At 46.1% G+C, this 15,658-nt stretch overlaps 1 protein-coding gene across 2 annotated transcripts in view; it reads left to right on the forward strand.

Annotated features, from left to right (window-relative positions):
* The window catches only part of LOC129820063 (retinoic acid receptor beta-like), a 240,993-nt gene that overhangs the window by 154,054 nt on the left and 71,281 nt on the right, over positions 1 to 15,658 (forward strand). For both annotated transcript variants that reach the window (XM_055876892.1, XM_055876893.1), the window contains one exon: positions 1,925 to 2,073. In XM_055876892.1, coding sequence (XP_055732867.1) covers positions 1,925 to 2,073 — 149 coding nt within the window. The remainder of the gene's footprint in view (positions 1 to 1,924; positions 2,074 to 15,658) is intronic.

Consider the following 15,658-nt stretch of genomic DNA (forward strand, 5'->3'; position numbering starts at 1 on the left):
CTCCTGTACTAACTCGGGAGGTCGAAAGCAGTGCGCCCTCCAAAATACAACCCAACCAAACCGCATTGCCCACATAACCCGGAGAGAGCAGCCGCACCAATGTGTCGGAGGAAACACCGTACACCTGGCGACCGTGTCAGCGCGCACTGCGCCCGCCACATGAGTCACTAGTGTGCGATGGGACAAGGACATCCCTGCCAGCCAAACCCTCCCCTAACCAGGACGATGCTGAGCCAATTGTGTGCCGCCCCATGGGTCTCCTGGTCGCGGCCGTTTGCAACAGAGCCTGGATTCGAACCCAGAATCTCTAGTGGCACAGCTAGCACTGCGATGCCTTAGACCACTGCACCACTCAGGAGGCCTGCGAAAGTGAACATTACTGCAAGTTGACTGTTTTAATTTATTTACGCTCAAGCGATTTAATGACTATTTGGACTAACATACAGTCTGTGAACAAGCACTATTGAAATTCTAAAGATCCATCAGCGATGTGTGCGTAGTACGATATTGATTACTGTCAGCATCAAACTGCATACAGATGATAGCAAAGTGACTCACTCCAACTGACTAGCCAGTTGCACTAGTTTCTGTTTGCTTTGGGATTTGATTGACGAATAACACGCACGTCTGTTTGATTCACCAGAGGGGAAGCAGAGGTCACTGTGAATCATGCAGTAGCACTAATATTCACCGTCATGGCAGTTCTACACTCACACTGTCCTTTAATACCACAAAGAGATTGGCAATATACTGTAACAGTTAAACAAACACACACACACACACACACACACACACACACACACACACACACACACACACACACACACACACACACACACACACACACAATGAGTCAATTTGACCCATTTTTGACAAATCTACTGTAATGTGTCAAATTGACCCAGGACACCTTTTTGAACATAATACAAGGGTAAGTTGAACCTCAGGGGAATTCTGCATGGGGTCAAGGGTCAGGAACAGATCACGGGGTTGCTCTCTAATAGATGTATAATTGAGCTTGAGCTGATGAAGTATGGAATAATGTAATCTAATCAACCAACCAACCTGCTGCCAACCAACCAACACTGCTCTGCTCTGCTCCCTGCAGATAGATCTATAGATGGGCAGGCCCTGGACAAGCCACATATATTCCTGAGTTCAGTTGCAGAATTCGGGGAATTTTCAATACGTTTTCTGATTTTCTCTAAATCCCGGTTGGAGGATTCTCAGAAACAGGGAGGAACAAGCAGGAAATCCGCATTCCTCCACCCAGGATTTCTGGAAAAGCAGGGGATTTATTGAACGTTTTGCAACCCTACTCCAGAGCTATATGGGAGCAAGGCGCTAGATAAATTGGTTGCTGGTAGGCTATAACATGATGTCATCACAGCCTATTTCCACTTTAATATAAAAACATTTTGATCAACCTTTTAACTTTTGTGTTAAAACTCAGTCAAGTCACAGGTGGACTTTTCAAAACCTATTAGAAAGAAACCCACTGGCTGAAAAGTTTGTTTTTGTTCACTCTGAATGACCGCTGTCAGGCCAGAGATGTAGTTCTGAGAACTCATTCCAGGGTTCTGGAGGTTCTATATCAACTCATTAAATATCACAATGTTTGTGTTTCCGTTCCAATAACATCAAAATAGAAATAAAGTGGCCACTCAGACCCACTGTTGGATGAGTATGTGGACACAGTAATTGTATGCCAAAGATTTGCAACTGTCTGCCCTGATTTCAGTTAATTCAGTACCTTTAGTTCACTCACTCAGGAAATGGGTTTTGAATGCCCTATCATTACCACGTATCTTGTCCCATACTAAAACTTGAATCATCTTCTTCATTATGCAATTTTTCTTCCAATTGGGATGAATAAAGAACTACTACATCTTCTTCATCATCTTCTTCTGTTGTGTCTCTGCAGCCATCGAGACCCAGAGCACCAGTTCTGAGGAGCTGGTCCCAAGCCCCCCGTCCCCCCTGCCCCCGCCCCGCGTCTACAAGCCCTGCTTCGTGTGCCAGGACAAGTCCTCGGGGTACCACTATGGTGTCAGCGCCTGCGAAGGCTGCAAGGTAAGACATACACACCAAAACCAGCAACATTCACACCAAAACCAGCAACAGTCACACCAAAACCAGCAACATTCACACCTAAACCAGCAACAGTCACACCAAAACCATCAACATACACACCAAAACCAGCAACATACACACCAAAACCAGCCACATATACCAAAACCAGCAGCATATACACCAAAACCAGCAACCTACACACCAAAACCAGCAACATACACCCCAAAACCATCAACATTCACACCAAAACCAGCAACAAACACACCAAAACCAGCAACATTCACACCAAAACATCAACATTCACACCAAAACCAGCAACCTACACACCAAAACCAGCAACATTCACACCAAAACCAGCAACTTACACACCAAAACCATCAACATTCACACCAAAACCAGCAGACCTCTCGAGCCAGACGTTTTCCTCACAACTTGACCTAACCAGAAATGAAGGTCACTTCGTGAGGAATAACCTCTGATTGATGTTGTACACAGTCTATCAATGCAGCTGTACCTGACTGTGCATACTGGATGTACCAGTGTACTGTACGTACAGAACATACAACCTGTTGGTTCAAACTCCAGTCCAGTGTGGTTTTGGAGGCTGAATATGCATCTTCATTATCACTCTCCTGCTGCAATTAGAATGCTGGAATCTCAGGAATCCTTTGGAGTTTAGGCCTGGGGGGGAGGGGGGGGTTGAATAAGACGCTATAAGTCCCAGTGTGACCCCGTACCTACAGCCCTGTGACCTGCGAATACCACCTAGAGTCAGACATACTGCAAATATACACAGTACCATGGAGGTATAGTTAAGCAATAAGGCCCGAGGGGGTGTGGTATATGGCCAATATACCACAGCTAAGGCCAGTACGAAAACACGATGCAACGCGGAGTGCCTGGACACAGCCCTTAGCAGTGCTATATTGGCAATATATCACAAACCCACAAGGAGCCTTATTGCTATTGTTGCTTATTGCTGATATACGGTCTGATATACCATGGCTTTCAGCCAATCAGAATGCAGGGCTCAAACCACCCAGTTTATAACAGACCATATACCACGGAGATGACAAAGCATGTCTTTTTACTGCTCTAATTATTTAATTAGGCCAAACACATTCCTTCTATTACTGCACCCTGACTGGACTGCAGATGGTATTCCTTCCTTTCTGTTTCTCTTTCTCCACTGAGTGGCTGGTAGCAGGATTTAAATATAGCAGAATTCATGCTAGAATAGCTTTGATTTCTGTGACATCTTGCCTCGGAAGGGATTAGACCAGGGATTATGCTTTTTCTGTGTTGTATTCTTCTCCATGGCGAGGGCATTGTTGTCATGGGGTGTGAGGGCCGAGCCCCTCCATTGGACAGAGTCAATTGAGCATTTTTTAAATTTTTTTTTTATTTTACCGTTATTTTACCAGGTAAGTTGACTGAGAACACGTTCTCATTTGCAGCAACGACCTGGGGAATAGTTACAGGGGAGAGGAGGGGGATGAATGAGCCAATTGTAAGCTGGGAATTATTAGGTGACCATGATGGTTTGAGGGCCAGATTGGGAATTTAGCCAGGACACCGGGGTTAACACCCCTACTCTTACGATAAGTGCCATGGGATCTTTAATGACCTCAGAGAGTCAGGACACCCGTTTAACGTCCCATCCGAAAGACGGCACCCTACACAGGGCAGTGTCCCCAATCACTGCCCTGGGGCATTGGGATATTTTTTAGACCAGAGGAAAGAGTGCCTCCTACTGGCCCTCCAACACCACTTCCAGCAGCATCTGGTCTCCCATCCAGGGACTGACCAGGACCAACCCTGCTTAGCTTCAGAAGCAAGCCTGCAGTGGTATGCAGGGTGGTATGCTGCTGGCATGCTCGTTCTCTCAAATCAAATCAAATGTTATTGGTCACATACACATGTTTAGCAGATGTTATTGCGGGTGTAGCGAAATGCTTATGTTTCTAGCTCCAACAGTGCAGTAATATCTAACAATTTCACAACAATACACTCAATACAAACAAAAATGGAATTAAGAATATATAAATATTTGGATGAGCAATGTCGGAGCGGCATAGACTAAAATACAGTAGAATAGAATGGAATACAGTATATACATATGAGATGAGTAATGCAAAATATGTAAAACTTATTAAAGTGACTAGTGTTCCATTATTAACGTAGCCAGTGATTTCAAGTCTATGTATATAGGGCAGCAGCCTCTAAAGTGCTTCTGATGTCTATTTAACAGTCTAATGGCCTTGAGCTAGAAGCTGTTTTTCAGTCTCTCGGTCAAAGCTTTGATGCACCTGTACTGACCTCGCCTTCTGGATGATAGCGGTGTGAACAGGCAGTAGCTTGGGTGGTTGTTGTCCTTGATGATCTTTTTGACCTTCCTGTGACAGCGGGTGCTGTAGGTGTCCTGGAGGGCAGGTAGTTTGCCCACAATGACGCATATGCCCACATACGCTCATGCGTTTTGCAGACCGCACCACCCTCTAGAGAGCCTTGCGGTTGCGGACCGTGCAGTTGCCGTACTAGGTGGTGATACAGCCCGACAAGATGCTCTCAATTGTGCATCTGTAAAAGTTTCTGAGGGTTTTAGGTGCCAAACCAAATTTCTTCAGCTGTTGCGCCTTCTTCAACACACTGTCTGTGTGGGTGGACCATTTCAGTTTGTCAGTGATGTGTATGCCGAGGAACTTGAAGCTTTCCACCTTCTCCACTGCGGTCCCGTCGATGTGGATAGGGGGGTGCACCCTCTGCTGTTTCCTGAAGTCCACGATCAGCTCCTTTGTTTTGTTGACGTTGAGTGAGAGGATATTTTCCTGGCACCACTCTCCCAGGGCCCTCACCTCCTCCATGTAGGCTGTCTCATCATTGTTGGTAATCAGGCCTACTACTGTTGTGTCATCTGCAAACTTGATGATTGAGTTGGAGGCGTGCGTGGCCACGCAGTCATGGGTGAACAGGGAGTACAGGAGGGTATTTAGCACGCACTCTTGTGGGGCCAGTGTTGAGGATTAGCGAAGTAGAGGTGTTGTTTCCTACCTTCACCGCCTGGGGACGGCCCGTCAGGAAGTCCAGGACCCAGTTGCACAGGGCTGGGTTCAGACCCAGGGCCCAGAGCTTAATGATGAGCTTGGAGGGTACAGCGGTGTTGAATGCTGCTCTATAGTCAATGAACAGCATTCTTACATAGGTATTCCTTTTGGACAGATGGGATAGGGCAGTGTGCAGTGCAATGGCGATTGCATCGTCTGTGGATCTATTGCGGTGGTAAGCAAATAGAAGTGGGTCTAGGGTGTAAGGTAAGGTAGAGGTGATATGATCCTGAACTAGCCTCTCAAAGCACTTCATAATGACAGAAGTGAGTGCTACGGGGCAATAGTCATTTAGTTCAGTTACCTTAGCTTTCTTGGGTACAGGAACAGTGGTGGACATCTTGAAGCAAGTGGGGACAGCAGACTGGGATAGGGAGAGATTGAAAATGTCCGTAAACACTCCAGCCAGCTGGTCTGCACATGCTCTGAGGACGTGGGAGGAGAAAATGGAGTCGTGATCAGATTTGCCGAAGGGTGGAGGAGAGGCTTGTAGGCATTTTGAAAGTTGAGTAGCAGTGTTCCAATGGTTTTCCAGAGCGAGTACTACAGTCAATGTTTTGGTAGAACTTCGGTAGTGTTTTCCTCAAATGTACTTTGTTAAAATCCCTAGCTACAATAAATGCGGCCTTAGGATGTGTGGTTACCAGTTTGCATGAAGTCCAGTGTAGATCTTTGAGGGCAGTCGTGGTATTGGCTTGAGGGGGAATATACACGGCTGTGACTATAACCAAAGATAATTATATTGGGTGGTAAAACGGTTGGCATTTGATTGTGAGGTATTCTAGGTCGGATGAACAAAAGGACTTGAGTTTCTGTATGTTATCACAATCATACCATGAGTAGTTAATCATGAAACATACACCCCGCCTTTCTTCTTCCCAGAGAGTTCTTTATTTCTGTATGCGTGATATACTGAGAACCCAGATGGCTGTATGGACGGGGACAGTATATCCCAAGAGAACCATGTTTCCATGAAACAGAGTATGTTTCAATCCCTGATGTCTTTCTGGAAGGAGATCCTCGCCATGAGCTCATCTATTTTATTATCCAAAGACCGAAAATTAGCGTGTAATATACTCGGAAGCGGTGTATGGTGTGCACGCCTCCTGAGTCGGACTAGAAGTCTTCACCGAATACCTCTTCTCCGCCGGTGGTGTTTTGGACCAGTCTCTGGAATAAGTTAAATTACCCTGGGGGTACAAACAAAGGATCCAATTCGGGAAAGTCATATTCCTGGTCGTGACGCTGGTGAGTTACCGCTGCTCTGATATTCAAAAGTTATTTCCGGCTGTATGTAATAACACAAAAACATTTCTGGGCCAATAATGTAAGAAATAACACATAAAAAAATAAAATACTGCAAAGTTGCTGTAACAGTCCTGACCTATTTATGTTAGTTTTTATGTGTTTATGGTCAGGGCATGTGTTTTGGGTGGGCAGTCTATGTTACCTGTTTCTATGTTGGTTTCGGTTTGCCTGGTATGGCTCTTGATTAGAGGCAGGTGGTTTGCATTTTCCTCTAATCAAGAGTCATATTTAGGTAGGGCATTATCACTGTGTGTTTGTGGGTGATTGTCTCCTGTGATGTTTCGTGTTGTTCGATATATATTCACAAACGGGACTGTTTGGCTGTTCGTTTTGTTTCGATGTCGTCTGTTGCCTGTTCGTGAGTTTACGTTTCAGTTATGTAAGTTTATGTTCAGGTTTTCGTTCTATGTCGTTTTGTTATTTTGTAGTTTGAAAGTGTTTTGTTTAGTTTTCGTGTTGCCATCTGCATCGTTTGTAATTTATAATAAAGATGGCATATTTCCCAGACTCCGCATTTTGGTCAGAAGATCCTTCTCTCCTCACCTCATCTGAGGATGAGGAGAGCGACAGCTCTTACAGAATCACCCACCAACCCAGAGCCAAGCAGCGGAGTCAAAGGAGAAAGGGACAGGAAAAGAAGGAGCAATGGACATGGGACGATGTTTTGGACGGAAAGGGTTGCTACACTTGGGAGGAGATCCTGGCTGGGAGGGATCGCCTCCCATGGGAACAGCTGGAGGCACTGAGGAGAGCGGAGGCTACCGGAGAGAGGAACCGGAGCTATGAGGGAACGCGTCTGGCACGGAAGCCGAAAAAGCCCGTGAGTAACTCCCAAAAATTTCTTGGGGGGGGGCTAAAGGGTAGTGGGCCAAGGGCAGGTAGGAGACCTGCGCCCACTTCCCAGGCTTACCGTGGAGAGCGGGAGTACGGGCAGGCGCCGTGTTACGCAGTAGAGCGCACGGTGTCTCCTGTACGAGTGCATAGCCCGGTGCGGGTTATTCCACCTCCCCGCACTGGGAGGGCTAGATTGGGCATTGAGCCAGGTGTCATGAGGCCGGCTCAACGCGTCTGGTCTCCAGTGCGTCTCCTCGGGCCGGCATACATGGCACCTGCCTTACGCATGGTTTCCCAGGTTCGCCTACATAGGCCGGTGCGGGTTATTCCACCTCCCCGCACTGGTCGGGCAACCGGGAGCATTCAACCAGGTAAGGTTGGGCAGGTTCAATGCTCAAGAGTGCCAGTACGCCTCCACGGTCCGGTATTTCCGGCACCACCTCCCCGCCCCAGCCTAGTACCTACAGTGTCTACACTATGCACTAGGCTACCAGTGCGTATCCTGAGCCCTGTTCCTCCTCCACGCACTCTCCCTGTAGTGCGTGTATCTAGCCCGGTGCCTCCAGTTCCGGCCCCACGCACTAAGCTACCAGTGCGTCTCCAGAGCCCTGTACACACTGTATATTCTCCCCCTACTAATCCTGATGTGCTTGTCCTCAGGCCGGCGTCACCAGTCCCGGTACCACGCATCAGGGATAGAGTAGGCTCTGAGAATACAGTGTGCCCTGTCCCTGCTCCCCGCACTAGTAGGAAGGTGCTTGTCATTAGCACGGTGCCTCCAGTTCCGGCACCACGCACCAGGTCTACAGTGCGCCATATCCGGCCAGAGCCATCCGTCTCCCCAGCGCCATCTGAGCCATCCGTCTCCCCAGCGCCATCTGAGCCATCCGTCTCCCCAGCGCCATCTGAGTCATCCGTCTGCCAGGAGCCTGCAAAGCCGCCCGTCTGCCATGAGCCTGCAAAGCCGCCCGTCTGCCATGAGCCTACAGAGCCATCCGCCAGACAGGAGCCGCTAGAGCCATCAGCCAGACAGGAGCCGCTAGAGCCGTCAGCCAGACAGGATCTGCCAGAGCCGCCAACCAGACAGGATCTGCCAGAGCCGCCAACCAGACAGGATCTGCCAGAGCCGCCAACTGAGAGCCATGAGCAGCCAGAGCCGCCAACTGAGAGCCATGAGCAGCCAGAGCCGTCAGAGAGCCATGAGCAGCCAGAGCCGTCAAAGAGCCATGAGCAGCCAGAGCCGTCAGTGAGCCATGAGCAGCCAGAGCCGTCAGAGAGCCATGAGCAGCCAGAGCCGTCAGAGCGCCATGAGCGTCGAGAGCCGTCAGCCTGCCATGAGCGTCGAGAGCCGTCAGCCTGCCATGAGCGTCGAGAGCCGTCAGCCTGCCATGAGCGTCGAGAGCCGTCAGCCTGCCATGAGCGTCAAGAGCCGTCAGCCTGCCATGAGCGTAGAGAGCCGTCAGCCAGCATGGACCTGCCAGAGCCGTCCAAACAGGACCTGCCAGAGTCCTTCAGCCGGGATCTGCCCCTTGTCCCGGTGTTGCCCCTTGTCCCGGTGCTGCCCCTTGTCCCGGTGCTGCCCCTTGTCCCGGTGCTGCCCCTTGTCCCGGTGCTGCCCCTTGTCCCGGTGCTGCCCCTTGTCCCGGTGCTGCCCCTTGTCCCAGTGATGGTCCTTATCCTGGTGCTGCCCCTTGTTCTGGTGCTGCCCCTTGTCCCGGTGCTACCCCTTGTCCCGGTGCTACCCCTTGTCCCGGTGCTGCCCCTTGTCCTGGTGCTAGCTGTTTATTTAGGGGAAGGTAGTGTTAGGGTGGGCATTAGAAGGGGTAGAAAGAAGAGGGGAGTGACTATGGTGGTACGGGGACAGCGTCCTGAACCGGAACCACCACCGTGGTCAACTGCCCACCCGGACCCCCCCCTGGACTTTGTGCTGGTGCGCCCGGCGTTCGCACCTTGGGGGGGGGGTACTGTAACAGTCCTGACCTATTTATGTTAGTTTTTATGTGTTTATGGTCAGGGCATGTGTTTTGGGTGGGCAGTCTATGTTACCTGTTTCTATGTTGGTTTCGGTTTGCCTGGTATGGCTCTTGATTAGAGGCAGGTGGTTTGCATTTTCCTCTAATCAAGAGTCATATTTAGGTAGGGCATTATCACTGTGTGTTTGTGGGTGATTGTCTCCTGTGATGTTTCGTGTTGTTCGATATATATTCACAAACGGGACTGTTTGGCTGTTCGTTTTGTTTCGATGTCGTCTGTTGCCTGTTCGTGAGTTTACGTTTCAGTTATGTAAGTTTATGTTCAGGTTTTCGTTCTATGTCGTTTTGTTATTTTGTAGTTTGAAAGTGTTTTGTTTAGTTTTCGTGTTGCCATCTGCATCGTTTGTAATTTATAATAAAGATGGCATATTTCCCAGACTCCGCATTTTGGTCAGAAGATCCTTCTCTCCTCACCTCATCTGAGGATGAGGAGAGCGACAGCTCTTACAGTTGCTTAGGAGCTAGAAGCAGAGCTGCCATATCTGTCGGCGCCATGTCAATCTCAATGTGTCTACTCTGGTTTAAAAAAGGATACAAAATATACATGCCTGTTGAATTCCCCTTGAAAATAAATGCCCTTAGATACACCCTTTTGTCACGCTGCGCATCGGTCATTAGATGACTACCCTGAATACATATACATGTAATGAGAGAGATGAGAGAGAAACACCAGCAGATGAGGAAGAGAGACACAAGAAGAGAAAACAAAGACTAGGGCAGATGTGATCCGCGTCTTTTAGACGTTTTCATGGCAGAACACACTCAACTCATTTACATCATCTGACACCAGCAACGCTCGCCTTTGTTTGATATCTGGAGGAAAGCTGATTTGAATTGGTAAATCAGTGAGCAGACATATGGGCTTCCATAAGTACATGCATATGCAGTAGTAGTGGTGCGCTAGGGGGGTTACTTGTTATGGGTATTCGGTGAAAGTCAAGACGTCTCAAACCGAAGGCAGCCTCCTCTACTGTTCAGAAGTGACAGTTGTGTCCTACACCTTTGTGACATCACCCCTCTGGGGGTTCTGAAACTGTTCCCACAGAGAGCGATGAGGACCAACTCAACACAGCACACAGCATTGAACTAGACCTGGGTCAAATACCTTTGAGTACTTGAAACAGTGAAACTTGAAACGAAAACAAAAAAACTTCAAACCATACAGTTTCTTAGAGTTTGCACTTTGGGGAACTATTCTGATGGTTCCTTAGTGGGGAAACCAGATAAAAAGTAACTTGAAGTATTTGAAAATGTACCAGTCAAAAGTTTGGACACACCTACTCATTCCAGGGTTTTTCTTTATTTTGACTATTTTCTACATTGTAGAATAATAGTGAAGACATCAAAACTATGAAATAATACATATGAAATCATGTAGTAACCAAAAAAGTGTTAAACAAATTCAAATACATTTTAGATTCTTCAAAGTAGCTTGATGACAGCTTTGCACACTCTTGGTATTCTCTCAACTAGCTTCACCTGGAATGCTTTTCCAACTGTCTTGAAGGAGTTCCCACATATGCTGAGCACTTGTTGGCAGCTTTTCCTTCACTCAGCTGTCCAACTCATCCCAAAACATCTCAATTGGATTGAGGTTGTGTGTTTGTGGAACTCAAGTCATCTGATGCAGCACTCCGTCACTCTCCTTCTTGGTCAAATAGCCTTTACACAGCCCTCACACAGAAGTGTGTTGGGTCATTGTCCTGTTGAAAAAAAAATTCTAGTCCCACTAAGCGCAAACCAGATGGGATGGCGTATGGCTGCAGAATGCAGATAGTGTCACCAGAAAAGCACCATCACACCTCCTCCTCCATACTTCATGGCAGGAACCACACATGCAGAGATCATCCGGCTACTTTGAAGAATCTAAAATGCGTCTCACAAAGACACGGCGGTTGGATCCAAAAATCGCAAATTTGGACTCATCAGCCCAAAGGACAGATTTCCACCGTTCTAATGTCCATTGCTTATATTCCTTGGCCCCAACAAGTCTCTTCTTATTGGTGTCCTATATTAGTGGTTTCTTTGCAGCAATTCGACCATGAAGGCCTGATTCACACCGTCTCCTCTGAACAGTTGATGTTGATGTGTGTCTGTTACTTGAACTCTGTGAAGCATTTATTTGGGCTGCAATTTCTGAGGCTGGTAACTCTAACTAACTTATCCTCTGCAGCAGAGGTAACTCTGGGTATTCCATTCCATTTAGTTGTGTCCAAACTTTTGACTGGTACTGTATGTATTTTACTTATATCTGTAGAGCACACACACTTTAGGCTATAATCAACATAGTGTACCAGAGTTCCCAAGGCCAATAGACTAGGCCCAGGGCCTCTTTCGCCCTACAAACCCATAAGATTAATAAAAAATCATATTGTCTGCTCTCTGTCAATAGAATGGATAGATTCACTGCCTGTGAGAAAAGAAGAATAACCCATAGTTAAGAGAAGAAGAACAGAAGAATACACTATAGGGCTTAGATACATAGAGAAAGCTTTACTTTGTGGCCCAACTTTAGTTCAGTGTACAGCGCAGGAGGCTGGTGGTGTACAGTAAGGATAACAAAAAAATTTACCTTTTGAATCTAGAGGACATCATATAACATGTGGTAGAGAACCACAATCACGTCATCTCTGGCCTCAATTTAGGATATTGGGTTTTGTGAATGTCCATGACAACGGCTATAGATTTTTCAAGTAGACTCAAATATCTCTATGGCTATAAAAACGATGGCTTTTATAGGTTAGACCTTGTCCGCATCTTCTTTGTCACGTTCTGACCTTAGTTCCTTTTTTATGTCTTTATTTTAGTTGGTCAGGGCGTGAGTTGGGGTGGGCATTCTATGTTGTTATTCTATGTTTTGTTCTCGGTGTTATATTTCTATGTGTTTGGCATAGTATGGTTCTCAATCAGAGGCAGGTGTCGATCGTTGTCTCTGATTGAGAATCATACTTAGGTAGCCTGTTTTCCCACTATGGGTTGTGGGTAGTTATTTTCCGTTTCAGTGTTTGCACCATACGGGACTGTGTTGGTTTTCATTTATTCTCTTGTTCTGATTAATCGGTCGACCTCTAGTCTACAGCAAAACATCTGGTGAACAATACAAAGTAGTAACCTAAATCTACCCTATATTGTAGCGAACAAATCAGAGGTTGGGTGAGGTGTAAAGATACATATAGTACATAAGGTATAATCAACAAGATGTGTTCTCTGGAAAATAATGTAACCTTCCACGGAGTTGCATTATTTTCCAGAGATCGCATAGAGTCCTGAGTTGATTATCCCTTTTAACATATTTGCCACTAGAAAGGTATTCATTTGCCAGTAGAATGAACTTCATAGCCATTGTCACGGCCATCGAAAGAACTGGACCAAAGTGGTGTGGTGAGCGGACATATTCCTTTTTATTAGAATGACGCCGACAAAACAATAAACAATACAAAAACGACCGTGAAGCTTAAGGGCTATAGTGCCACAAACAAAGACACACAGAAAGGAGGGAAAAGGGCTACCTAAGTATGGTTCCCAATCAGAGACAACGATAGACAGCTGCCCCTGATTGAGAACCATACCCGGCCAAAACAAAGAAATACAATAACATAGAGAATGGAACATAGAATGCCCACCCAAATCACACCCTGACCAAACCCAAAATAGAAACATAAAAAGCTCTCTACGGTCAGGGCGTGACAGCCATTGAATTATACCTTGCAATTATACCGTGCGTTATATGGAATTATACAACGGGTGGGTCTAATCCTGAATCTTGATTGGTTAAAACCGCATTCCAGCCGGTATCTATTCCACAAGTTACCACGGGCTATATCTATGATGTTAAAATCCCTATTTACTCTGTGTAATCCACTGTCTCATCAGCCCAGCCAGGCAATTTATAAACCTGATCGCCACTATAAAAAGCATCTAGACGTTATATCACATTTCTTTTAGACTAACATTTAGTTTTCAACAGCGAAGATTTTTATAAACCTTGCTGTCTGTCTCTCCGACATTTGCAACATTGTTTCAATATTCAATCTCCAGCTGTCCCATAGTAATGAACGTGTAGGGAATCGGCATGAGACAGACAGACAGGCAGCTTTTCTCAGCCAGTCGAAATCATGAATCAGCATCATTTTTATGGATATATACACAGAAATATCAATAGAAAACAGATCAAACGAAATGAAGTGCCGCTAGTTTGCTGTCTTTCCAGCTTCAGTTTGAAGTGATTGTGTTAGCTGTGTTGTTGGCTAGATCCTATGAACAGTGTCCTGACGAGAGAACACATTTTCTATGCCAGGCGAAATTTCGCATCATTAAATCATTGTTATGGATGTATCCAAATAAATGTCACTAGAAAACAGCTTAAACAAACGCAAATGCAGCTACTTTGCTATTATTTGACGTGACTGTAAGTTAGCCATAGTTGGCTAGCTAGCAAGCAAGGGATACGAATGTTGCCAGCCAGTATGGCAATGGAAGATATAGAACGAACGACTGGGTCGCGTCTATAGATACAGAATAAAAAGACTGAACGACTGGGTCGCGTCTCTGTCAACCGAACCGATAGAACGACCAGCCGGCTTGCGTAGCAACCCTAGATTTGTGTCGGGACTATATCTTGTGGAGGGATGAAATAGTATGAATCAATTAATCAAAATAACTTTTATAATGAAAATATGTCAATCATTATTTGAATATGTTGGTAACCCGTTGTATGAAAGTGATAATGCCCTCGAAGGAGGTGTTTGGAGGATATATTGGCATGGTTTGCCGGTCCTCGACTTCGTCTCAGGCCTAACAACACCCATGCCAATATATCCTCCAAACACCAGGCTTTGAGGGCATTATCACTTAAATAATGCACGCTCTAGAATGCCCTTAAAGCCAATCAGAAACAAGTATTCAACAATGCCAGGGTATCATGTGTTCTAATTATATTTCTATGAGGTAAGGATTATATTATATCACTTAACCCCACTTAATAACATGTATAGAATGTTCACTCCAATGTTCCGCCCCAACATTCTGATTCAGTGTTCCGCCACAGGGATGGAACCTTTTAACGTGTTGTCATATCTGACAGTTCTTTGGCAGGGATGTGAATTGGTTTGGAATTAACGCTTTTCCTCTCTGTTCTGGTCTTTTCTTCTCCTTAGTTCCGTAGCATTCTGCATAACAGGATTCGTTTGATTGAACCAGTTTGATGAGCAGAGAGATGTAGAGCAGTAGTTTTCAACCTGTGGTCTGCGGGGGGTACTGCAGGTGGTCCGCAAATGTGTATTCTTTGTATGATTTTTTCCCTTCTTCCAAGAATAATACCAGTTGGGGGTATTAAGGGTATTATAAGCAATTTTACGTTACTTTTCACAATGCAAATTGTTAATACTAATATTAACAATAGGCTTTTACATTCAGTGATCAAATGTACTCTAAATTTGACCACCAAGATATTTAATGTTAAAAAATTCTGTGATTCCGGGATGGTGGTCTTCGAGAGCTTTTGACGGTAATTTGGTGGTGCCCAGAACAGACGATTGGGAACCGCTGAGTTAGAGGAGGTAGACAACATACACTCTGGATGACACACACACGCATGCACTCACACACACACACACAGTGTGCTGCTCCAGTCTCCCCTGGTCTCCCAGGGTCCAACTTGTCCTCTATGTGTTTTTAATGTCTTTATTTACCTCCAGCTGTCTGATGGTAATGTTAGGGAATGATCTAAAGACCTGTTAGGATGACAGTTCACTTCAGAGGGAGAGAGAGAGGGGAGTGGGAGAGAGAGAGAGAGAGAGAGAGAGAGAGAGAGAGAGAGAGAGAGAGAGAGAGAGAGAGAGAGAGAGAGAGAGAGAGAGAGAGAGAGAGGACATGGAGCTGTGTAGCCCTTAGTCTAAACTACCCTCAGAGCTGCTAACACACACACACATACACACATACGCAAACATAAACACACACATGTTCAGACACACACACACACACACACACACACACACACACACACACACACACACACACACACACACACACACACACACACACACACACACACTGCTCACACACACACACACACACACACACACACACACACACACACACACACACACACACACACACACACACACACACACACACACACACACACACACACACACACACATACAAACATGTTCAGATACACACACACACTGCTAACACACAGTCCGTAATGTGATTTGTCAACGTTCTACAACATGAAAGTGCTTCATTTCTAATAGAGGCAGGAAAGCAGGAGGTCAATGTGGCTCAGCACACAGAGAGGTGTGA

The sequence above is a fragment of the Salvelinus fontinalis genome, chromosome 22 (assembly GCF_029448725.1).
Source record: "Salvelinus fontinalis isolate EN_2023a chromosome 22, ASM2944872v1, whole genome shotgun sequence".
Lineage (NCBI taxonomy): Eukaryota > Metazoa > Chordata > Actinopteri > Salmoniformes > Salmonidae > Salvelinus > Salvelinus fontinalis.